Here is a 27,382-nt window from a genome sequence, read left to right as displayed (position 1 = left end):
CTTTTATAATAAGTATCTATTTCCTAGTGAATAAACAGTGAAGCTGGACTTGCAATCTCCAAAGCAATGATGCTTTACTATTAGTTTCACTCATTGTTACATTAGTAGAAGTACAGTTTATTTTAATCTTTTAAGAGTAACGTTTTATATCTGAAACTTAAATATCAAGTCACACTGTCTTGAGTGACAAAATAGACTTTTATAGCACATATTCAGTTTGTTGATTTCAGAGTTGTAATAGCTTTATAGCAATATTTAGATCGTGACTGATGTTGGATGTTTAAGACTGATACTGATACCAATATTTAGTAATTTCAAACTCAGATATTTATTCAAATATACCTATTCTGGTGTTTTTGTCTTTCAGACACACAAAGATAAACAAATTTCCCAAATATTTTTTAAGGTTTAGCTATACATGAGTCCTTACTAAGATAATATCATAATGCAGTTAAAAACAAAATCCTGTTTTTTTTTATTGTCACAACAAGTCATGGATTACTTGTTTGTTCTCTGCCCAGCTTTGCTCGGATCAACCGGTTCTTGTGTTTGGCGTTTCAAACACATCTGTAGCCAACAGGGGATCTGCAGAGTGCCCTCTTATGGACAAACTATGTAACAGTTATGGTTGAATGGTGTTTCTCCCGTCTCTACTTTTAAATTTTTTTATTTATTAGTTAATATAAATACAATATATTGACAAATTGCTTATATTGACTGATAGATTAGCCCAGCTGATATATCAGTTAAATATAAATAAATATAAATATAAATAAATTAATAATGATAATCCAAAACCAAGTTTTTATGTCAAACAGCGTTATGCAAAAATCTTTTTTGAGGCATGGTGCGAGTTCACTACACTGAGATTTGTAACCCACTTTAAACCACTACGTGAAACAATAATTAGCATTTCCGCTTATCGTTATCTAAGTATGGGTTGTTGAGTGTTTCAGGGCTTTTTCAGTTAATGAGCCGTAACCCTGACCTCACACCATCTTCGTGCTTCCTGTATCAACTTCCTCTTCTCACAGACAGATTTTGCTCTTTTGCACTTTACCAATGTTCCCCACGCAGTTGGTTTTAAACAGGGACTCCCCAGCAACAACCACCAAACCTCTGTACACAAGTGCATTTTCCAGGCTCTCTTCCTGGAATTTAATATATATGAAACTACTGAAAAGGCCAACAGGAAAATATTGTGCCTGAAAGAAAAGGCCTTTACTGTTTCGTGAATTGTGCACACATCTGTACATAACAATTTTTTTTTGTTTTTTTGTCCTGTAATTAAAAAAAAATAATCTGAAAAAGACCCTAATAAAATACCTCATGTTAGACGCAAAGTTATTCCTTTACTTTTTTCTTTCTTTTTCTTTTGCCTGCCAACTGCAGACAATTTTAAAACAATCATATTCATTTCATTTCTCAGATTTGCACGTGGTGACCAAAGTTGCACATAGACTTAGCCTACATAAAAACTTTTTATATTTATCCTTTAAGTCTGTTGAATGCCACCAGGGCTACAGGTCAAGAAAATAAAACTAAAGCGGCCATATCACATCTAATTATTAATTTAATTATAATCTATCAGATTCACCTGTGTCTTGATGACAAAGCATAGATACTTACATAATGTTACTTTACACATTTGGCATTTTTGAATGGTTTTTGTGGTGCCTCAACCTTTTGCATATCATGGTGTTTTTCTGGTCTTCCTGACTGAAGCACTTACAGAACGCACACAGGGCTTTTTATGGGCATTTTGTAGCATTTACTTGATAGAGCTGCAAAGAACGTTGAGGTCGAGAGAGAGAGAGAGAGAGAGAGAGAGAGAGAGAGAGAGAGAGAGAGAGAGAGAGAGGGGAAATGGCACACAGGAAATTGCCCGGGGCATAGTCAAACCCAGGTAACTGCCTGTCTCTGAGCATGTGGGTCACTGGTTCAACCCAATGAGCCACAGGGGCACTTGTGCAGCACTTTGTAATTCTGCACAGCACAATCATACTGCTGACTTCAGAAACTGTGTTAGTTCCACTCTGCATTATGCATAATTTTTCTAATATTGTCGCTTGCTCCCTTTGTAAAATTAGCCACTTTGCTACCTTTTCCATGTGAACATGGTAGTACCTAGATTAACAAACCCTGGATTCATTTATGGCGTTTGTAACCACCTTTAAGTGACCGCTTAGCCTGATTGTTGAAGTTAGAGAGTGAAGCCACATAACAGAAAGACGTCCTGGGTATGTTGATCTTGTTTCATGGTGCAATGTCTTACCGTCACGGTCCTGGCATAACTTACTGTATGAGTAATCTGAACACCATACCTAACTTTAACAACTTACCACAACATGTGCTTTACAATTTATAGATCAAAGTGTATCTACAAATGCACAGGACATCCATTAGTCTAGTGTTTTGACTAAACTAAAACTGTAGTATTTCACATTTTTATGATTCAGAATTTAACATTTTCATGGATTTGCACTCCTATATAGTGATGCTGTTATCCCCACAATAGCAATGGGAGTTCATTTTATTGAAAAGTTGAAATAAATATTTCTTTTCTGGAATTTTCATGCTCTGCAGAATCATTTAGTGGGCCACACTGGATGGGTCATGCACCACGGGTCAGAGATGGAAAATCAAGAAACTCAATCTTAAAATAAGGTTTGGCTTTTTTTTTTTTTTAAGATTTACTAGAGTCCAAATGAGTAAAAAAAGATACAAAAATACACTCAAAATAAGCCAAAATAACACAGGAAACAAAGTTGTGAACTCGGAAACATATGTGAAGAACACAGGAGAAAAAGTGAGTGAACTGAAAACAGGAAAGAGGAGAAGGCAGACTGAGGATACACAGCAGAGAGAAGCAAACACAGGTGAAACCAATGAAAGCCAGAAAATCCCAAAAGAAGGAAAAGAACAACAAGAGGAAGTGAAACACAAAACAAGACATGAGAAAAACATCCTGAAACAGCAAGTAAAGCATATCTTTCATTTATTCCATGAAATCGTGGTGATATTATACAACACATTATTACACAATACATTATACAATACATTATTAGACAGGTAATGATGTATATGAAATATCATTTTAGTTGTATTTAGTTTGTGCCACGCTGAAGATGTTAACATTTTAAATGAAATTGTCATGAGATTTGCTTTTAGACTAAACATCAAAGTGCTGTCCTGCTTTTGAAAAAAGACCCTGAATGACTTTGTGATGTGAATTGTGGACTTTTATTAATGGAAAGTTTAACTTGTCTTACACTTAAGTCTTACACTTTCTGAGAAGATGCAGCGTCACTGATATATTAAGGTGTTAGTTTGAGGTTTAGGCAGTAAAATGTGTGGTTGTACTTCCGCTCGTCAGTTACATAAAGTATAATGTGTACAAATCCAGATTATGTGCATGCTCACTGAACTCCTTTGTTATAATGTGGAGCGAATGAAGCTGAAGCTATTTACCCCTCTGTCTACAGAGGCTATTTATTGCATGCTATTTTTGACACATCTAGCTTGTAAAACTCAGCTACATACATATATATATATATATATATATATATATATATATATATATATATATATATATATATATATAAAAGCTACGTTTACGCAGGTCATTTTAGTGCAGTCTAAATGGGGTTATTTTTGTATTCACGTGCTTGCTTGCTATTTACTTTTTCAGTGTCCTACTATAGCACGCCTGCACAGGAACTTCCTTTTTTGAAGTGCCAATACTTTGATGTTCAGATAGTCAGAGAAGTATTAAAGTGGGCATCGCTGTCCTCCAGTTTTCAGTATATGAGCTGGCATATGTGCGCTGCATTAGTGTTTACTTCTTTTATTGATATGGATCAATGGAGGCTGTGCTTTATCCTGCTCCTGCCGCTTTCTGGGTGTTTTCAAAGTGAAGGTAATGTTTTCTATTTACAAATTTTCAGCCCATTTTTCATTTACATCAAACACAATTATCTGTAATTTTCACTATTGGGTTTGTTGACCCAGACTATATTGCACAATACATAAACTCTTAATTGATTGTTTGCAGTGACTATTATGAAGACTATTGGGAGAGAAGACCAAACTCCAGCATGCACCAGTGCAACACTGAATATTAAAGTGATTGAATGTAAGATCAGCACAGAAAGGAGAAGAGGAGAAGAGTGTCTCCTGAAGTATAAGACCAGAGAGGAATTTTTTCATGGCTGTGACTCCAGGTTCACGCTGATAAAAAGAAATCAGACTGTGTTTCTCCACCTGAACAATTTAACATCAGAGGACAGCGGGAACTACACATGTGAGTGTGAAACTGCCGAAGGAGCATTTGTTCTGGATCTCATTGTTACCGTGAAAGGTCTTGATGCATTCTCAAGGAAGGTGAACATGGAAGGTGAACACAAGCACAAAGGTAACACTGTGCAAACTTATTCCTTACTTTTCTCTCACATGTGAGTTAAGGTGGTTACTTTCCACTGCTTTAACAGTGTTTATCAATTGTTTCAGTGATGTGATATCCACGCTTTCATAAGAAGGTAGAACTACATGGTTTTTTAAAGGTTTTGTTAGCGGTTAATATTCACGAGGTTTTGCTTTTTATGTTCATTGCTGTGTTTGTAGCATAGTTTCTGCAGACAGAAACATCAGCTGTAATAAACTAGCTGAGATAATGTTAAGGTTTTTCTTTGCAGACGACGTCCAGAATGGTGGCCGCAGCTTAAAGAGAATTGTAATTTTACTCTCCTCAGTTGGTGCAGCAACCGTCTTCATTATAATTCCATTTTTTTTGGGAGTTATCTACTGTATTAAACGTCACAGGTAAAAGACTTAAAAAATATTCACAATGCAGATCTAACAGATAAAATGACAGGACGATTTACTTATTTTATTTAAGAATGTAGAGTAAATCAAAATTTTATTACAAGTTTTAGCTTTATTTTTGTGAATACGTGTTTCACTAATGTCGTTCTTTCTCATCCAAAATGGCAATGCAAGGTCAGAGACACCGGGATTATATATACATGAAACTCCTCGTATTTTGGTGAGTAGTACACCATCTGGCCAAAAGAAATAAAACAGTAAAACTCTCTAATATTGGCTTGTCTGGCTTTAGCTTTAGTTACCTACCTTTAGCTACTTTTGGCAACATTTCAATAATCTTCACAATCTGTCACAGGATTTACTCACGTCCTCTCCCGCCTTTGTAAACATGTGAATTTGACCTTCCCCAGTATGCTATCAGTGATATCCCAATTCCATTCAAAGAGAGCAAAATGCACCACAGAGAAACCCAGAAACAAAACACTCAAGCAATAATAAGCAATAAACAATGACAGGCAGTGTGGTCTTTTATGTTGTGAGGACACCCGCACCCCCAGCAGAGCCATCGGAGTCCAGACATCAGAACACAGGGTGGGTGATGAGAAACACATGAGCACAGAAACCCCAAATGTCCAAAACCGAGAGAAGACCAAAGTGTTGTGGAGACCAGCGTCCTGAGCAAGAAACATGCAGGAAGGTCTCCACTGATTCCCAGGGCACCCCGCTGAGAGCCAACAGAGGCCAGACAGCAGAAGCCAGTCCCAACCAGGCAGCATGGATACCAAGGAATAGGAGCACACATGAGGAGCCAAGGGACAGCAAACAGTCCCAAAGCCCAGGAAGCTCATCAGCCGGCACAAACAGGATACTAGAGTCCATCTCCAGTTACACAGGATAACCCAGCCTCACTGGGTATCCACCTGAGCCTCCACCACACCATGACAAAGCAAAACGTACACATCCCATCCCAGAGTGCTGCGTGCAGGGACCAGGCACCAGGCTCTGAGGAAGGACCCCACGCCTGCACCGTGGATGCCTGCACAGCTGAGCAGAGGCAGACCAAGGGAAACTTACACTGATTTTTTGATCTTGTATTCTATTGATAATGGAAGAATTGGACCTCTGTCTTCTCCAGAAGCTTCCCAATAAGGTCTGGACTCTGGTAAAAATGATGTCTCACAGTCTCTGTATCCCTTTTTCACAATTTGAGCCAGATGAATCCTGGCATTGTTCTCTTGGAATATGCAAGTGTGTGCCAACCTGGGAATAAAAAAAATCCACAGATGGAGAAATCTGGTCACTCAGGATATTTCGGTAGTCAGTTGATTTTTTTTTTTTTTGACGCATGGCATTGCTGAAGCTAGAAGTTTGAGATGATGAATAATCCACCTCGTCTTGCCCTGATGTGCATATGTGAATATGGATCTTCATTTATTGCACCAGAGCCCAATGATTATGTTTCCTAGCATAACTGAAGAAGTTATTTCTGATTAGCTTATAGTATAAACATAGCTGTGAATTCTACTGATTTCTTTTACATTCCCTTTCTATTTAAGACTTTATTTTAAAGGCCCAATAATCAATGGAACATATGAAGAGGGTTTTAAGGATCAGTAAGTGTGTGCGGTTTAGATTCAGCAGAGATTATTCCCTGAACTACATTGAAAAGTTGAGATCACAGTGAATGTGACCCAGCAGTGACTCTCTCATTGGTTATTGTTCTAACTGAGATCCAGAATTATTTTTTTTAAATCTACTGATTACATCCATGTTATTGTCTTATAGGATGATGTTGATCTCGAATATTCCTACGAAAACCTTCAACTGCCAGGACATGATGATATCGATCAAACTGTCGTCTCAGGTCACCATTAACAAGGCACCAAAAGAAATTTAGTGAGAACCACAGAAACGGTCGACTTGGATGATCAGGAAACTGATCTGAATCATGAACACTATGAAAACATGTAAACCAAAAGTGATTCTAATATCAAATATCAACAAATACAGCAGAGCAAATGGAGTGCCTTGAGTCTGTTCCTTTATTTACCTTTTTCAGTCAAAGTTTTGGTATTAAATGTAATATGTAAATCATCCACTAGACCCATGTGTTGCTATTGAGAAAGAAAATAAATGACTGCATAGATTTGAATACATAGAAAGTATTATTGTCTCCTATTTTTAGAACTGAGAGTAATGTTTGTTAAACATCAATGTGTAACTGGCCTATATTTTACTCATGGAAGTTTCATTTGAGCAAAGTTAAGTAACATTACACAAAGAGTTTTTGTCGCCTACTAAGTTATAACGCTGTGATGCAAAAATTGCACTCTGCTTTTTATTATGTGCAATGCAGTGAGCTGCACAGCAAATGCTGTTCTCTATTTAGAGATCAAATTCAGGCCTCCTAATATGAGAGAACCACAAACGCAAGCTTCAGCACTTCACTTCATCTCAGTAACTTGATAATCACACATATTGTGTCGTTACACTGCTTGGCGAAACTTTGCACCTTTTATTCAGTCTCTGTGGGATGCCTCATTACAAAGTGATGCAAAGTATCGTTGCATTTATCTGCAAAATGGTGATGCAACACATTACTGTCCCGTGTACTGTAAGTTTGTTACCATGCCTTTTCTTGCACATTTGAGCAACAATCATTTGATCTCAGTTCATGGACACAAAAACAGGTCATCCTAAAACTTATAAGCCATGCAGATACAAAGCACACCTGTTCACCTGCACCTATGTAAATAAATAATCAGCCAATCATATGGGAGAAACTCGATGAATTTAGGCTTGGAGACATGCCTAAGGTATCCTACTGAATTTAGACTGAGTTTAAGAATGTGGAAGGGTTGACAGAGGATGGCCTGATAAAGAGAAAATATCCTCTGCACAGCTGTTCTCTGGGTGAAAACGCCTTGCTGATATCAATGGTCAGAGGTCAGAAGAGAATGGCTTAACATCTTCGAGCTGAGAGAAAGTCAGCAATACAGAAGGGCATTTCTGAACACACATTAAACCTTCAAGCAGATTACCTACAGCAGCTGAAGACCACACTGAGTGCCCCTCTTGTAATTCAGAGCTGCCTGAGTTCTTCATGACATGGATTGATAAGGTGACAGGAACATTCCTGAGATGCTATCAGATGATGTTGATAAAATGGTGATCAACAATCTCTAAATAACACAATAAAATGACAGTAAAATACAACACTATTACAAATAAGGGAATAGGACAGGGTTATTCCTTTTGATGAGAGAGACAATGAGGATGGTGGATTCCCTTCAGATTCAGGTCTGATTATGAGTTAGGAAGTCAGGGGGCAGTTTGAGCACAGAGAGTGAGATGAAGGGAGATGAAAGGTAGTGGGATGAAATGGTATTCCAAACATTAAAAACACCAGAAATGTGATGTCCACCTCAGTTTCACATCCACCAGCAACTTCTTCCTGAAGTTCAAAGAACAAAGAATAATTTTCAGTGTCAGACGCACAAATAGGCACAGTCTCACTAACCCATGCTTGTGCACACACACAGATATTTTATAAATGCTTGTATGAAAATGAGTTTGTAAAAATAAAAGTTAACATTTTGAATCAGATGCTTGTTTTTCCTTGAATCTGTTATATGAGTATGTATAGAACTGGTGTACCTGTGTAGCACATTGTTGCCTTGAAGCAGCAAACGAAGGAACCCGCAAGCTCACAAAATGTAAGGTTAACCTTCTTTGCCATAGATATTTATGTCCAGCATTATCCTTGATTTGACCTACAGAAATTAAATGGTATTGTTATAGTACAGATGGGAATAGACTGATAAGTAGTAAAGATTAACATCTACAGTATATAAATACCATCTAATGTGAATTCTGTTGCATAAGATTTGATGTAATCCTGTTTATCTTACCTTGATTAAAGAGAACATGATTACATGTTAATTATTTTGTGTAAAACAGCACCACCCAGATATCATCTTGAAGCACAGTGAGATTTCACTGTAAACAAGCATTCTTCTTTCAGCTGCTCTCTTTAGGGGTCAACACAGGAGCTCATCTGTATCTCTAGCACCCTCTTCTGTCACACCAAACCTCTGCATGGCCTCCTTCATTACATTTATGAACCCCCTCCGAGACTCATCTTTTTTCCTTCTTCCTGGCAGCTCTGTATTTGGCATCCTTTCTCCAGAATATCCTCTATCCCTCCTCTGCACATGTCCAAACCATCTCAGCTTTGGCTCTCTAACTTTGTCTCCAAAATGCTCAATCTCTCTACTGCTCTCTACTGACTTTCATTGTTCTTCTGTCCAGAGCATACCTACATCTCTCCAGGCCCTCTTCCACCCACTCCCTATTCTCACTACAGATCACAGTTTTTGAGAATCGGGACAATTGTAATGACATTGTCAAACCTTATAATTCACATAGATTCCCACCTAACGTTGGACTTCCGGCCTATCAGTGTTCGCAAACACCCTGCAACTCATTGTCTCATATCTCTCCATTTCACTGTAAAATACTGTGAAACAATACTGACTATCTCTTCATCAGTGACATAAGAGGGAGTTGTTGGATATTTCCGGCCTCTCTCTAAAACAACAGCAGCAGTGGTTAATGGGTTGTCACCTTGACCTTACACCATCATGATGCTTCCTGCATCAGCTTCCTGTCCTGATACATGCATTCAGCTCCTTTGCATGCAACAGGTTTTAAAGAGACACTCCCCAGCAAAAGCTACTTAACTTCCATGAATAAATATTTTTATTTCCATACTCTATACTGTGCATTTTTAATGTACACGTACATAATGTACAGAGTTGGTCGGGAGGATGCTGACAGAACTGGCACAAAAGGAGCTTTTATCATTTTGTGAACCTGTGCATGGATCTGAGAATTCTGCATGTTTTTCAGAACTAATGCTACTTACAGATACACACAATGAAAACTTCTGAAAAGCTGTGAACATTAAAACAAACACAAAACCCTGCAAATAAGGCGTTATGTCTCTGTCTACCACTAAGGGTTTAAAAGGAGTCCCCTCTCTGCTCCTCAAACCACAGTCTAATGAGAAGTTTTCAGTTAAAGGTGTTGTTTTTAATACACAAGGCCAAGAAAAGGAAACAAAATCAGCTATATTTCAATGAAATATACTTAATTTTTCAAAGACACTGAACCTAAGCCCCTAAATAAGCAGAAACAGCAGAAATCTGTGCAAAAGAAAAAAAAGGCAGTTCATTCGTTCTGCTTTAGTGATATTTACAGTGAGTAACACTGTGCAGGTATGCAGTATAAGCAACATGCATTTGGTTCAGCAGCAGGTACTGTGATTGTTTAGTGCAGACACTATGTGAGCGATTTAAGTGCTCATCAGAGGGAACGCCTGTGGAAAGTAACTTGCTTTTTAGCGCCTCCCAGAGGGGAAGAGTTGGAACAAGTTGTGTGCAGGGTGAGATGGATCTGCAGTGATGTCTGCTTATTTGATGAGTAGACAATATCTGTTCATCAAATAAGTCAGGACTTGAGTCAGGACATGAAAATATCATGTCCTGGCTGCTCTTTTTAGTCTGTTCTTGTCCCATTTTGTGGCTGGTCCAAACCATACAGTGATGGATGTTCAGAGAACAGACTGGATTATTGCAGATTGGAATTCAGAGGCAAGCTGGACTTTCTCATCTGGGACAGGAAGCTCTGGGTTGTTTAGAGTGCACCACAGGGGCTGTTCAACATTACATCTGTTTGCAAACTAATGGCCTTCCTTGATGAGTCCAATGACCATCATTTGCAGATATCACAGTTTTACCAGATGGGTCTTGTGAGGTGGAGTCATTTTTGTACAGGGAGAAGAGCAAAGGGGAGAGGCTGCATCTTTGCTGATTCTACAGGTTCTGGATGTGATTCTCTCCAGCCTTACTTGATGCTTCGTATCTGTCAGAAAGTTTGTAATTCACAGACAATTTGGAGTGCAGGACTATTGCTACTACTGAACGCCGAGCTGAAGTCCACAAACAGGACGCTAACATATGTCCCTGGGCAGTTGGGATGTTGGTGGATGTAAGCCAGTCCTATTATTAAAGCATCATCCACTGACCTAGGTTTAGATTATATGCAAATTTGGTCACCAAGAACAAATAGGTGCTCTGTTTGAGACCATATATTACTCACTATAGTTGTAGTTATGGTTTAATGTAGTGAAAATGTCAGATTCACTGAATAAAGTCTAAGAATCTATACTGATGCTGAAAAGGTAAGGTCAAAGACTTTAGATGCTCTCAGAGAAAACTTTAGACCAAGCTACTTTTGTGTCACTTTATCTCAAATTGAAAAAGAATCACATTCTTTGGAAAGAAGGTTTGAAATTAGCTTTTAGACTATCAGAGTGTTTTTCTTCTTTTAAAAAAGCCTCTCACAAAATTTAGCATGATGTGAATCAAAGGCAGAACCCCACTTCTTCAGAAAAGTAGAAAGATGCAGGCCTCGGCTAGTTTTAAATGTTTAATATAGAAAAATATAAAGAACCTTGCCAAGAGTGCAGTCAGATCATCGTGAAAGTTGAATCTGTCGTGTCTCGTACTTTCTGTGAAGCTCTATCATCATTGGGTTATTGACCTACAGAAAAAGGTGCTACTTTGAGGTTTTGGCAGCAAAACCTTTGTTTGTACTTTCCCTTGTGTCTTAAGTAGAGCGCAGTGCACACAGTCTTAGATGGTTAATGCCCACTTAACTTTTATGTCATATTTTTGACCGAAGACATACAGAGTAATTCTGCTTTTGCCTCTGTGTGCACACTGGCTCTGACTTTTAGTGAATTGAGTCTAGCCAGTAGCACTTGCTTTAAAATCTACAGTTTATTTTACTGAGTTCTTTTTTTTTAATGTTTAATTGTGTTTTATTTTTGTTTTCACATGCTTGCTTGAAGTTGTCTTAATATGGCACAAGTAAGCAGTCCTGTCAAAGCACTTCCTTTTTAGAGATGCAACTAATTTCAGGTCCCTAGAGAACAGCACAGATGGGCGTTACAGTCCTCCTCTCTATGTCCTCTCCTCTCTCACTATAAGACGTAGTACGCTAAAACCTGCTGTACTAGTTAATTCTCAACCAATATGGGTGTACGAAGACTGCACTTTCTCCTACTTCTGCCAGTATTTGTGTATTTTAGCAGTGAAGGTAATGAGGTTTTTCCTCTATTACTTTTCATCTCTTTTATTCAGATGACATCATTTTCTGTCATTTGCAGCAGCAGCAGTTGCTAACCCATGCTGTAGTTCATGCTTATTGTAATGTTTTGCAGAGACTATTGTGAAGACTATTGAGAGAGAAGCCGATGTTACTCAAATTTGCTCCGGGGAAACGCTGAACAATATCACATGGACAGTGTGTAAGATCAGCACTGAGCGGCACATGACAGGAGAGTGTCGTCTGCTGTATCAAGATGGACAAGAGGTGTTAAACAAATGTGACTCCAGGTTCAAACTTATGAAAGAAAATCAGACTGTGTTTCTCCATCTGACGAATTTAACACAAGAGGATAGTGGAAGCTACACCTGTGAGTGTGTACACAACAGAGGAACATATGCGCTCCAACTCAATGTAACTGTGGAAGGTAAAGTGTGGATTTATTAAACGCCTTTTAATCCAGACTTAATGTATTCCTGTGGGCACTGGTACTACATATGTGGGTGTACAAAACACAGAGGGCTCTCATGGAAGGTGAACACAGGTTAACATTATGCTTAATATGTTGCAGGATCTATTTTCTCACCTCTTTTTCATTGTTAATCTTTTGAGCTTGAGCTGATCTTTCATACATGGTTTGATTTTTTTTTCAGGCAAGGAAGAGTTGACCGGTTCAACAAAAATATTAACTTTAATCCCTTCTGGACTCCTTGGTGCAGTAGGGGCCATCATTATAACTGGATTAATTCTGGCATTTACCTACTGGATGAAAACTCAACACAGGTAACAGACTTCAATTTTATTTATGTGATACTGCAATAGCTTAACTTGAATACTAACTTTTTTCTTTTTTTTCTTTTAAAATTTTCTGGAGCAAGTAACTTTTTAAATCTAGATTTTCATGCATATGCATGTTTCACGTTTCATGTTTAACACTATCCTCTGTTATTATCTAAAGCTACTCAGTACCAGTAACATCTGGATTATCTGTGCGTGAAGGTCCCGGCTCTTTGGTGAGTAATGTATTTAAAGTCTAGTTTAGGTTAAAGAGGACAATTAAGTTTGAGATTTTGACTTCAGCTGATGCTTCTTTGAGTGGCAACCGATTAACACAAAAGTATAAAGAAGGCTGTGTATGAGCGTTCCCTGACACAAAAGCAGTTGTGCCATGTACTATATAATTTTCTGTCCATTTAAAGTTTGTTTTCCTATAATTTATGCAACACATAAGGGACAACTATGCAGATTGCAACTTTTTCTCAACATAATTAAGATTAGTTAATTATTTACGTTAAGTAATTTATGCAAAGTGGCATTTTGTTTTTAAAATGCAATTATTATGATTGTGTTTTGGGTGGAAAAGCAACTTCCAGATTCTCCCCAGACTGTTTCATTATTATTTCTATTATTTTATTTTATTTGTTTTTTCTTTTTTTCAAATGTATTTGTTTTTATTCTTCTTTGAAAACAATAAAAATTAAACATACTTCAGTACGACGAAGTGCGTTGGGATACCTCCAATTATGGTAGTCCCTAGTCCCAGTGACTGATATATAAAGAGGCCCCCGCAGGGTATGGGGGCTGTTTTTGGTGGTGCTCATCCTTTGAGCTGGCAGACTGCTGTCCAAAAAATAGTGATGGTGTCAAATTTTGGAAATCTCTAACTGTTTTAGTTAGCACCGAAAGCTGCTCTTTTGTGTGTTATGGGCTGCTCCTTTCTTCTTCTTCTCAGATACTCCCAACAAATCCCTTCCTCTATTGTTTACTAATATTGACATTTAATTTATTTATTTTCCTTACTACTTATATATTTGTATGAATGTACATGTATGTGTGCACGTATGTACAGGTATATATTTACATGTTATGTATGTATATATTAGGGGTGCAACGATACACAAAATTCACGGTTTGGTTCGGTTCGATACTTTGGTGTCACGGTTCGATATTTTTTCGATACAAACAAATGTTCATGCTTTTTTAATTTTTCATTTATTAAAATTATAAATATATATTTTAACTCAAAAGTACAGTTTTTAAATTTAATGTTGCTGAAACGACAAGTAATAAAAAAATAAATATCTGATCGAGAAATCACTCATCTTTGGAAAAGAGAGTTTATTACAGAGAAATGGCTCTTTCCAAAATAAAAGCTATACTATACGCTTCTTCTGGGGTATATTCTCAGCAGCATATTAAACATATCAGGTCCCCATAAGGAGAATCATGTGCTAACGGCTGTCTAAATGACTCGGGTAAAGTTTGTAGCATGCGTGCTTGTTGTTTTTGTCTGCTTCCACTTGTCTTTGCACTAGGATGATGTCGGAGTAAATGTGCAGTCATATTCATTGTGTTCCCACTAGTGCCGTCAGCGTTAATCTGAAATGACGTTAACGCCACAACACGGCAAATCTCCGTTAACGAGCTACCGCGGATCGCCCCGTGTGTGGGGCTGGACGGCATCAACACGTTAACTGCGCTAACGCAGTAGTTCACACACATGTAATTGAGCATTGCGTGGCACATCCGACATACTGTTTTACTTTTGTCCATGACGCGCTTACCTTCAGGGTCATACTTCACATGAAGACCAAAATAGTTCCAAAGGCCAGATCTGAATGAGGGTGGGGGAGGTTCAATTTGCCATGTTGCAACGAGCTTAGCTTCTGTCTTGCTAGCTTGCGCTGCGCTCAGTGGATCTGCGCTTGACAGTGCAGCCTAGGCGGAGTAGTCGAACGCAGATCCACTGAGCTCTCAACACAGACAGCATCGTCAGAAGAAAAGTTGATAAAATAAATTAAAAATTTGTATTGTTCGATACACATGCGGACCGAACCGAAAGCACTGTATCGAACGGTTCAATATCGATACAAGTATCGTTGCACCCCTAGTATATATGTGTACATATGTGGATAAACTTTAATGTCAGGTTAATGATTGTTATCACCGTGGATATTCCTTCTTTCTTATGTCATTTGATTTCATTTACATCTCTCTGCCCCCTTTCCTTATTCTATGTCCTTGTCTTGTTTTTGCTTTGTTAAAAATAAGATTAAAAAGAATTTAAAAATATCTTCTTATAGGATGAAAATGACACAGAGAACCCCTATGCAAGCCTTCAGCAGCCGACAAATGATCTCTACCAAACTATCAGCCCGGTTCATCATCAACACAATTTCGGGAAAAACTTAACAAGAACCACAGAAAGTTTCTGCTGTGACGATCAGGACAATGATCCAGACTATTGTCTTTATGAAAACATTTAAAGTTAAAGTCAATCTAGTGTGCAACATCTGAGCATTTTCTATCACCACTATTCTCACCAGTCACAAATATGTATATGCATCACAAGTCACCGGTAAGTTCAAAACAATATTCTGGTGGATAAAGTCTTAACATGTCAAACTCTTTAAACTGTGCTCACATATTCTCTTTAGTACAATACAAATACAACAAACTGTGAAATATCACTCGCTCAAAGAGCTGTTTCATGCCTCGAGTTCTGTATAATCACCTTCAGAGCTGCCTGCTACAGACTCGTCACTGCCAGACTCCATGAATCTGCTTAAAGATATAACAGAGAGTTAAGTCTGAGCATTTTAATCATGATTGTACTGTGTTGGCTATAAATGACTCATATGTAATCACTATTGTAGAAGAAAATAAACCAAAAGATTTTAATGTTTAAGTTTTGAAGGCATGCAAAATAATTTTAATCATGAAATCTTAATTTGATAAAAGTTAAGTCATTGCATTGCACAGAGTGCATTTTTATCATGCACTTGTGTTTTAAAGGTGCTATATGAAAGTGACTTTGCAAAGAACTGCATAGAGGATGCAGACTTCTATTTACAGATCAAATTTAGGCCTCTAGCTGAAAACCACCAGAGCCAACATGTCAGTTTTAGCACTTTACTTGACGCAGCAACATCTCACTTATTTTCTCATCAGATATGGTAAGACCCTTGGTCATTAAAAAGTAACTTTTAAATATTTTTAGTTGCTCGTAGTGAATTTGATGTTAGCAAATTAAAAAATGCACTACAAAGCATCACTCAACTGTTATTTCTGCAACACTGCATCAGATTTAAGGGAGTGAGGAGACCAGTTTCAATAGTTTTTGTTAGGTTTATCTAAGCACAAACCTTTGCTGGAACAAACGAGACAACTTACTGCAGCAGCAAAACAAGACACATGATGGAGCTCTTTGTGTAATCTCACGCATGAGGGAGGCCGACTGAGGTCAAGCGCTGTTCCTCCCACTTGAACCCTGTCAAACTCTCTGCCGGCTTTACTGTAGCGCTCCTTTTATTGTGGTTACATGAATATGTGACATCTTAAACAGGCATGTGTGTGAACAGAGTATACCTGTCTGTGTGTAAGTGTGGGTGTGTGTGTGTGTGGGTCAAAATATGACCCTGTGAATGACTCCACAGATAGCTGGCACCAGGAGTCTCCTGGGAGTCCTCCTTGCAGCAGTCCACCTAAACAAAGGACTCTTGTAACTGAACAGATACAGAGTATGTATTCCGCCATACCATATGTCACAGGATGCGACCTTCCCATGAACTTAAGAGGTATATGAGGTATGCCAGAACACCACAGGGAGTGAACGTCCTCCCATCTCATGGTGCACACAGAATCTTAGCAGACTTACTAAGGATGAGACATCCTATCAACATACAAACGATTATATATCTCTAAGCATAAATGATTATATGTTTCTAAGTACAAATGACAATCATAAATTATTACTCTCACAGTTTTAAACCTGAAATGTTTGCTCTTATTGTTTGAAAAAAAAAAGAAAGAGCAAAATTGTGTTAAATTTGTCAGAAAACAAGAATCCTGGCACTTTTAAAATTATTGGGAAAAACCCAACAACGCCACCCTGGGACATTAACTTGGAGAATATCTTGTTTGAAACTACGCTAATTACCAAGAATTCACTCAGGTCTGTTAAACCTGAGACAGAGACGCGGTTCAAGGTGTAAAAACAAGAATTTATTGACAGCAATTTAAAATATGTCAAATTAAAAGAGCCGGTCACTGAATTGCATATGTGCTATAAATTCAGAGCTGAGACTTATGGGTGAATGGGATGCCCAGAAAATCACCAACTCACACCTGCAGCTCAAACCACCAGTGCATAAATAATTATGGCACACAAAAGTTCCCACCACCAAGGCACCCAGTCACCAACACTTTAGGCCTTCAACTTCTGAATAAAGGAAACACAATTTATTAATATATCCAAAACATAAAAACTGTCAAATACACCGTCTGTGGTTAACCCTACTGCAGAAACAAACTGGTGACAGTGACAGTGGTGTTCGAAAATAATCCAAATGTACAATCAATCAAAAAAAAAAAAAAAGAAGTAGCCAATTAATACTGAGGCAGCAAGAACATGTTTGTGACTCTGATCTGTAACAGCTGGGAAAGTCAGATGACCAGAGACCTGGGCGGAGCCAATGAAGGATGCTTACATAGCAGCTGCTATTTTTTTTAAACCATATAACCTCATTGTCCACTAATTAGCTACTTTGCTACTGGCAATTAGCAATGCCAGATTAAATATAATATTCATTCTGCTACACACAGCTGGATAGATCCACGTTTTTGTGTTGTTTATGCCAAATTCTGACCTTAAACTGTGAATGCTGCTACTGTCTACTTTTGGTGTCCAATTTTGGTGAGGCTGTGCAAATTGTAGCTTTAGTTTCCTATTCTTAGCTCATAGGAGTGGCACCCAGTGTGGTTTTCTGCTGTTGTAGCACATCTGCTACAAGTGTTCAGAGAACTCTTCTGCATAGCTTGGTTGTATCAAGTGCTGCCTTCATCACAGCCCCACACAATGTGGCCATTCTCCTCTCACCTCTGGCATTTCTCTTTCAGACCATTGTCTGTGAACCCCAGAGATGGTTTTGTGTGAAAATCCCAGTAGATCAGCAGTTTGTGATATACAAAGACCTCCAGCAGCCATGCCATGTTTGAAATGCCTTTCTTCCTGATTCTGATGCTTGGTTTAAACTTCAGCAGGTTTCCTATTCTTTGCATGCTACAGTTTTATCTTGCATTTAGGGATTCAGTGATAACTGTGTTCACTCTTCCTGAGGCTTGGAGTGGTACCTGAAGGCTAACTATTATACTGTACTTATAATAACTAAGGGCCCTGATATTATTTTTGTTTTTCAATAGTCAATCAATGACCTCGTGAGCTGGCAGATATTTCAGCTGCCAAGTTTTTAACATTATTAAAGTTTCCCAGGTGTTTCTGAATGCTCTGAAATTTATTAAGTTTATGCTTTACTAAAACAGAAGACAATAACTGCAAATAACCTTTTAGTGATTTGCAAAATACTGCATTCTGCTTCTATTTATATTTTACACAGCATCCCAACTTTCTTGGCAATAGGGTTATACTTTCGGTACCTTTTTCCAGTAAATGAGGTTTATCTTGTTAAAATGACAGTGAAAGTGAAAGGGATTACTTTCTGACAGTAGTGGGAATATATGACTGTGGACCTGGTGTTTAGTGATGTCACTTTTTTTAGCATCACTGTGCCAATCTGCTGTTTTGCTTTCTTTTTCAGTCTACAATTACTGTAAATGATCTTCCTCTGTAAGAAAATTCTCACCTAGATGTACCTCTGTGAGAAGTGGTCGTTTCAGGTTCACCGATGTCTTCCTCTTTTCAGTAGATAATCATCTGCACTGTTGACACGTGTTACACTGTTGCCCAAAGACGTCTCGATGAGTGTGGACATACTGAAACTGGGCTTTATTCTGGTTTTTCCAACAACCATGTGCTTCAAAAATCAATGAGAAGGTAATGTAAGGAAACTAGTTTTCACAAAATGTTTAATCTAAGGTGAAAAACGAAATATTTAGTGGTGGGATTAAAATCATCGCAGTAGCTTCTGACACAGATTCATTTCACTGTTTGTATTTCATTGTCACTGATTGCAGAGACTGTTGTGAAAAGATCGAGAGGACAGCCGGTTATGACTCCATATGAAACTCACATACAGTCAGGTCCATAAATATTGGGACATCGACACAATTCTAACATTTTTGGCTCTATACACCACCACAATGGATTCCAAATGAAACGAACAAGACATGCTTTAACTGCAGACTGCCAGCTTTTATTTGAGGGTATTTACATCCAAATCAGGTGAACAGTATAGGAATTATGACAGTTTGTATATGTGCCTCCCACTTCTTAAGGGACCAAAAGTAATGGGACAATTGGCTTCTCAGCTGTTCCATGGCCAGGTGTGTGTTATTCCCTCATTACCCCAATTACAATGAACAAATAAAAGGTCCAGAGTTCATTTCAAGTGTGCTGCTTGCTTTTTGAACCTGTTGCTGTCAACTGCCAGGATGAGATCCAAAGAGCTGTCACTACCAGTGAAGCAAGCCATCATTAGGCTGAAAAAAACAAAACAAACCCATCAGAGAGATTGCAAAAACATCAGGCGTGGCCAAAACAACTGTTTAGAACATTCCCAAAAAGAAGGAACGCACTGGTGAGCTCAGCAACACCAAAAAACTAGGAAGACCACGGGACACAACTGTGGTGGATGACCAAAGAATCCTTTCCCTGGTGAAGAAAACACCCTTCACAACAGTTGGCCAGATCAAGAACACTCTCTAGGAGGTAGGTGTATGTGCGTCAGAGTCAACAATCAAGAGAAGACTCCACCAGTGTGAATACAGAGGGTTCACCACAAGATGTAAACCTTTGGTGAGCCCCAAAAACAGGCAGGCCAGATTAGAGTTTGCCAAACGACATCTAAAAAAGCCGTCACAGTTCTGGAACAACATCCTATGGACAGATGAGACCAACATCAACTTGTACCAGAGTGATGGGAAGAGAAGAGTATAGAGAAGGAAAGGAACTGCTCATGATCCTAAGCATACCACCTCATCAGTGAAGCATTGTGGTGGAAGTGTCATGGCGTGGGCATGTATGGCTGCCAGTGGAACTGGTTCTCTTGTATTTATTGATGATGTGACTGCTGACAAAAGCAGCACAATGAATTCTGAAGTGTTTCGGGCAATATTATCTGCTCATATTCAGACAAATGCTTCAAAACTCATTGGACGGCGCTTCACAGTGCAGGTGGACAACGACCCAAAGCATACTGCAAAAGCAACCAAAGAGTTTTTGAAGGGAAAGAAGTGGACTGTTTTGCAATGGCCAAGTCAATCACCTGACCTGAATCCGATTGAGCATGCATTTCACTTGCTGAAGACAAAACTGAAGGGAAAATGCCCCAAGAACAAGCAGGAACTGAAGACTGTTGCAGTAGAGGCCTGGCAGAGCATCACCAGGGATGAAACCCGGCGTCTGGTGATGTCTATGTGTTCCAGACTTCAGGCTGTGATTGACTGTAAAGGATTTGCAACCAAGTATTAAAAAATGAATGTTTGATTTATGGTTCTTATTCTGTCCCATTACTTTTGGTCCCTCAAGAAGTGGGAGGCACATTTGCAAACTGTTGTAATTCCTACACCGTTCACCTGATTTGGATGTAAATACCCTCAAATAAAAGCTGACACTCTGCAGTTATAGCATGTCTTGTTCGTTTCATTTGGAATCCATTGTGGTGGTGTATAGAGCCAAAAATGTTAGAATTGTGTCGATGTCCCAATATTTATGGACCTGACTGTATGCTCCAATGAAACACAGAATGTTATTACGCTGATTGTCTGTAAAATCAGAACACAGAAGAGCAGAGGAGGACAGTGCCGTCTGGTGTATCGACACGGGCAGGACTTTGTTAATGAATGTGACTCCAGGTTCACATTGATGATGGTAAATGAGACTGTACTTCTCCACCTGACTGGTTTATCAGCAGAGGACAGTGGGAGATACACCTGCGAGTGTATAAAACCTGATGGAACATTTAATCTTCACGTCAATGTCACCGTAAAAGGTAAACTCTGTTCTTTGTTTAAATCGACCACACTGTGACTAAATTTATATTCATTTAAATGAATGAAACTTTGTTTTAAATATGTCTGATATGATAATGTAGTGCATGATGTGTGTTTGATTTATAGATGATGTCAGTCAGAAAAGATTAAATCAGAAAGAGGCTCAGACTTCAACCAAAATGACTAATCCCATTTATTTGATTGGTGTGGCGGTCGTCATCATAATAAGTGGAGTTATTCTGGGATTTATCTACCAAGTGAAAAGCCTATGGTGAGATAATCTTTTGACTGTAATGGTATTAAAACTCATTACACCATTTTGATTGTTCTCCAGATAATTGTAAAGTAAATGTTTAAGTTCACTCTGGATTTTTATTTGTTTATAAATGCACTTACACTAACACTGACGTCTTTTCTTAAGGGGCTGTTCGAGATCAGAAGCATCCGGACAGTGTGTGCATGAAACTCACAGCTCTTTGGTGAGTAACATATTCTCATATTCTAAACACTAGCTAGTTTAAAGTTTGTTACTAGACATACAGAAATGCACATTTACAGTCTTGTGAAGAAAAAAAGAAAGAGTTGTAGTCAGCTGAAAAACGAAATACACGTCATGATTTAGTAGCTTGTAGAACCATGTAGGTAAATTTGCATGCACAGGTCACACTGCAGCATTGAGGTCTAAACTTTGACTGGGTCACCTCCATTTTTTCTTTTTCAGCCACTCTGCTGCAGATTCGATGCTGTTTTTGGGATCATTGTTCTTTCAAATGACCCAGTTTCACCCAACCTCTTGCTTTTAAACAGATGGCCTCCCATTTGACTCTAAAATACTTTGGTATACAGAAGAGTTCATGGACAACTCAATGATTGCAAGGGCCCCAGGTCCTGTGGCTGCAGAGCAAGCCATAATCACCACAGTGCCACCATCGTGCTTAACAGATGGTCTGAGGTGTTTGTGCTAATATGCTGTGGTTGGTTTTTTGTATTATGAACAAACATCTCCACTTTGGTCTCATCTGTCCAAAGGTGCAAAAAGTCTTTTGGTTTGATCAGTAGCAGCTTTGCAAAGATGTGCTGCCATTGCCTTTTCAGTCAAAAGAGGATTTCTCCCAGCATCTCTTCCAAATGAACCATACTTGCTCAGTGTTTTCTAATTGTACTGACATGAATTTAAAATATGCGGATGCTGACTGAGGCCTTTAGAGTCTGAGATGTTTCTCTGAACATTGCACTGGTTGACCTTGGGGTGAATTTGTCGGGATGTCTACTCCTGGTATGATCGTGGCAGTGTGTTAGCACGCCATGGTCAAATGGTTATGTGTATATTTTTAAAGTATATATAATTATTTGTTGAATCGACCAATGTGGTTTCCCACACTTACCTCAGCCTATGACTTTTTAGCTTGGTTACATGCGAATCACAAATAGGAAGTGGCTGTGAGTTGATTATGTATGTGTGACAACAAGCATTATATGCTATTTTTCAGGAACATGAACATGACCCAGATGACCCCTACACAAGCCTTCATCAGCCAGCAAATGATCTCTACCAAACACTTTCCTCAGACCACCATCACACCCAGACAAATTCAGCACAGAAACTGTTCCAACTTAATTATCAAGAAATGGATCAGAGTTGTAAAATCTCTGAAAAACCAAAAGCTAGGTTACCACGGACTGTTGTTTGCCATATCGTTTAAATATACTTTTGCAATGTCACAAATGTCACGGTACTGGGTCTATGACCCAGTGTTTTGTGTGTTTTAGTTTTATTCTTTGGTGCTGGTTGGCACATTCGCACAGGAAGTGAATTGAAGTGAGCATAACAGAGCTATAGTCATTGAAACAGGTTATGCTGTTTTTTCTAGAGAGGGGCCCTGTGGTGGTGGGGTTTAAACATGTAGGCACAAAATGACTAAAAAACTTATTACAGACATTGCCAGGGTAGCTGCTTTTGGGGGTAAATTCTCCTCAGGACCTTGGATGTCTCAGGCAAAGTCAGAGTGTGTGAAGAGCTCCATGCTGCCTCAGCTAATAGAATGTCTCTATGTTGGTTGGTGTTTAGGTTATCGAAGCAAGCAAGCAAAGTATTCAGCTCATCGAGAAGAGCATTGCGGTTGGCTGTGACCCTGCTGTTCCGCTGCTGGAAATCAGTGACGTGTTGCACATGCACTGACAATCAGAGATGCTGTATTATCCCTCCAGCTTCAATGTGCCTTACCTCTTGCCCTCCCTGATATATAGGTCTACATAGGTCATATTTGGCCCTTTTCTAGCTCTCTGCATCACCAGAGAAAAATGCAGTGTAGTGTGCATGCAGCGCAAAGGAAAAAGCATTATATTTTGAAAGTAGGCCATGCTGTTGCTCAAGAAGTCACACAAATACAAAGTTGCACAAAGTGGGGCCTAATTTTCCAGTCACTTCTGAAGTCAGTGTGTGAACAAAGTCACTTCCGTCAAGTGATGTGTGTTTTGATGTCATGAGCCAGTTTTAATTTCTAAATGCATTTCCTTTTTAAACAGGCTTTGAGGTTCAGTTAGCCACAGAAAACAAATTACTGAGGGGGCAAGTCTTCCTCCTTTCAATATAATCTACCTTACACTGACACCAGCTACAGTTACTTCCTGACCAATATGACTGTACGGAAACTTTGCTTTGTCCTGCTTCTGCCTATGCTTGTGTGTTGCAGCCATGAAGGTAAATATTTTTTTAATAATCATGTCTTCAGTTATGTCCTATTTTTCTTTGCAGTTACATAAAAAAGTGATATGCTTTCACAAACAATTAATCACATCTTAACAATTACAGCAATGATTAACTCAGACAGTGTTTTATATTGACTGTAAATGACTGATTACAGAGATGCTCGTGAAGAAGGCTGGAAAGGAACCAGATGTTACTCCAATATGCAGCAATGAAACGCTGAACGTTATCATGCTGATAGTGTGTAAGATCAGCACACAGAGGAGCAGAGGAGAAGAGTGCAGCCTGCTGTATCGACATGGACAAAAATTTGTGCATGAATGTGGCTCCAGGTTCACACTGATGACAGAAAACGGGACTGTGTTTCTCCACCTGACAAATTTAACACCAGAAGATAGCGGGAACTACACCTGTGAGTGTGTACAGACTGGAGGAACATATAAGCTCCATCTCAATGTCACTGTGGAAGGTAAGCATGGTTTATCTGATTTCCCGCTGCGTTAGTGTTGTATTTAATCAGTTTTCATTTTAGACATCTTTTCTTTCATACTTCTTTTAATTGCATGAGCATTATAAAGAATTTTCATTTACAGCATGAGTACTCAAACATAAGAAAGTGGACCCGAGTACAGTTTTGATTTGATTTGTGTAGCTTGTTTCTGTCTGTCTGGGGATGCTTTTTATATTCATTGCTGTGATTACAGATGTCCTGATGATGCCAGTAATACAATATCATTGTTATCAAAATGCTTCTTTATATTTAATCTCAGTGCCAATCTCAGAGGAGGAAGAGAACATCAATTCAACAGACACATCTATTTCACTTTATTTGATCACTGCAGCAGGAGTCGTCATTGTAACTGGAGTTAACCTCGCATTTATCTACTGGTTGAGAAGTCATGGGTGAGAAACTTTCATTCTCTAATAGTTTGAAGAATTACTTTATTGTGTTCACTACAAATTGCTGGCAGATGAAAAATAAATGAACTTAATAAAATTTTTTGCCAGACATATTCACTCTGTAGCTCTCTCAGATGGTTTTCTATCATTTCTCTCTGTGCATATGTAAATGCATGTTTCATTAACACTGACATCCTTTCTTATCCAAAGTTGCCGTTCACGGTCAGAAACAATTGAAATATCTGTACGTAAAACTTCATCTTCTGTGGTGAGTAATCAATTCTTAAGCTATACCTGTACAGTCAAAGTAGTGAGAAGTTTAATGTTTGTCATTTTAGTTACAAAGATATACAACTGAAGCTCTAAACACAAATATCTACAGTGCACTCTGTGTACACAGTTGGAAAGCTGAGGTTTCAAAAAGCACTTTTACCCACCAGTTTTTATTTAATTCAGAAATCTCAGGAACATGGTTTCTAACCAGATAGTTACCCTGGACAACATTACCTTGGCCTCCAGAATCACTAAGATGAATATTGGACCAGGAGATGTCCTTCAATGTGCAATGTGCAGCAGAGTGGTTCTTCTTCAATAAACTCTTTTCACTCTCTGTGTTTTTATACACAACGACTGAATTTAATCATTAGTAATAATTAAACTCTCCCATATTTTGCCTTTTGTCCTTTCTCTCTGTCACCATGTGTTGCTTATAGGAGGTCGTCTAGGTTTGTTTCTAATATTGCAGGGCCTTATAGTGTTTTACAATATAAACAGATTGAAACAACTGTTGTGAACTGATGCTCAATAAATGAATTGAACTGCATTATCATGCAGTATAATTTTTCATATTATTTTCTTATAGTATGACAATGACCTGGGGGACCAGTACAGAGGCCTTCGGCAGCCAGGAAATGATCTCTATCAAAATATCACCTCAGTTCGCTATCAGCGTAACATCAGGACACATGCAGCAAGACGTGCTGAAAATGTCTGCAAGGATAATCTGGAAATGGATCAGGTGTCTAATGACTATGAAAACATTTGAACTAGAACTCAAGTTAACTTCTAGTTTCTTTCAGTCATCCAGTTGAAGTTCACAGCAGTGCTCGAGCCTGTCCCAGCTGTGCAAAGCCAAAAGCCAAGGTACATCTTGGATACACTCTGTCACAGCGCGAGAAGACAAGAGACAAACCTTCATGCTCACACCCATGGCCAATTTAGAAGTGCACTTAACCTAAACCAGGCATGTCTTTGGCCCGTGGGACAAAACTGGAGTACCTGTCAAGAATCAACAGAGGCAATACTAACAAGTTTGTGTCCAGCTTGGGACTTATGTGCCAACAAATAGCGCCAACAGAGAAGTGTTTTCAGTGATTGCAGATGTTCTCCTGTGCAGTTTTCCAAAATCCCAGCTGCACAGTGCATGATGTGGATGAAGCTGTCGGATGCTGATCGGTTGACCAGCAACAGCAAAACGGGTGAAAAAAACATCACAGATCAAAAAAGATGCATGAGAGTCACAGACAGCAGCTGCAGTGGACATTTTTCATTGTTTTTAAACCTCAGTTTCACTTCAGTGCTTTGTATGTTATAACTTCACTCTCCTCCACGGCTGGCTGATGGAACAACAACAGTAGCCAACAGACCGTTTGTGCCGTATATTTATAACACTGCCCCCATCTGACAACAGGCGCTCTCTGCAGGTGGACGGGTGGTTTGAAGCTGACCACAGACTGCCCAGAGACTGCCACTGCACTACCACTGAACCATAATTTCCCTGTTATGATATTAAGTTACAACAATACTGTGTGACAATTAGTTCTCTTATTAAGAGACATTAATACCAATAAGCTGCTAAGATGATGTTGTATTTTTTTTACATGTCTGTTTTAGCATTTTAACATTTGCATCTATCTAACTTGCTAACCATGCAAGAGTATTTCAAGCATTGCTCTGTAATAGTGCGACATTTTGGAGGTTCTTCTGTATCTGCATGATATTTGACCTGTCAGTCTTTTATAGCCACCTATGTATATTATTTTAAACCTTTTTATTGTTTTTAAATGATAGTTACAGACCAAATGTTAAACTATATAGTTGAGTATATAGTTAAAGTGTTTCTCTAGATACACAAAAAGGTTTTACATCAAAAGGTCATCTGTCTGCATATAAAACAGAAGCTTTCATGCAGATGCACTTCCTGTTTAAAGACTTTGAGGTTTAGGTAGTGACGGGGGTGATTTACTGAGGGTGTAAGTTTTCCTCCTGTCAACACACTCTACTCTATAATGTCACCCACATGCCACTCCTGTCCAGTCTTGAAAGCAATACATATATGTATAGTATAAAATGGTGAAATGCTGATTTCCATATTTCAATTGAATCACTTGATTGTAATCAATTGATTGCAGAGACTCTTGTCAAGACCTCATAGAATCAGAAGTCACTTGAACATGCACTAATAAAAGCTGCAGTTGTAATAGGGGATAAAGTGGTGTGCATAATGTGTGTTTGGATACGATGTCAGTAATGCATTCACATTAAAATCACAGGGTTTCTTTCTTTTTCTTATTTTTCTTACATACCATGTAAAAAACAAAAAACAAAACACTCCTGCAACATTTTTTCTCTGCCACAGTTTTAGGAGAGGAAGAGTCCAGCATTTCAACACTTATGCAAATTTTAGTTTATTTGATAGGTGCAGCAGTAGTAATTATTTAAATTAGAGTTTTTAGCAGTGTTGTTGTATTTACAGCAAAGTGCCTGCAAAGTGTAAAAAAAAGAAAAGAAAGTTAACTGATGATACTAGAACCTTAAACGAGGTCACAT

The 27,382-nt window shown here is 38.5% G+C and overlaps 1 protein-coding gene across 1 annotated transcript; it reads left to right on the top strand.

The window, feature by feature from the left end:
• The first annotated feature begins 23,558 nt into the window (after positions 1–23,558).
• On the top strand, positions 23,559–26,303 carry LOC134621097 (uncharacterized). The gene is made up of 5 exons (XM_063467528.1): positions 23,559–23,647; positions 23,811–24,122; positions 24,424–24,556; positions 24,764–24,821; positions 25,416–26,303. Exons 1-5 carry the CDS (start codon positions 23,584–23,586, stop codon positions 25,596–25,598), a joined length of 750 nt encoding a protein of 249 aa, XP_063323598.1. The 5' UTR covers positions 23,559–23,583; the 3' UTR covers positions 25,599–26,303.
• Positions 26,304–27,382: the final 1,079 nt, after the last annotated feature.

This window comes from Pelmatolapia mariae, linkage group LG23 (genome assembly GCF_036321145.2).
Source record: "Pelmatolapia mariae isolate MD_Pm_ZW linkage group LG23, Pm_UMD_F_2, whole genome shotgun sequence".
Classification (NCBI taxonomy): domain Eukaryota; kingdom Metazoa; phylum Chordata; class Actinopteri; order Cichliformes; family Cichlidae; genus Pelmatolapia; species Pelmatolapia mariae.
Note: the sequence above shows the minus strand (reverse complement) of the source record. Positions and strands in the feature narration are given on the sequence as shown.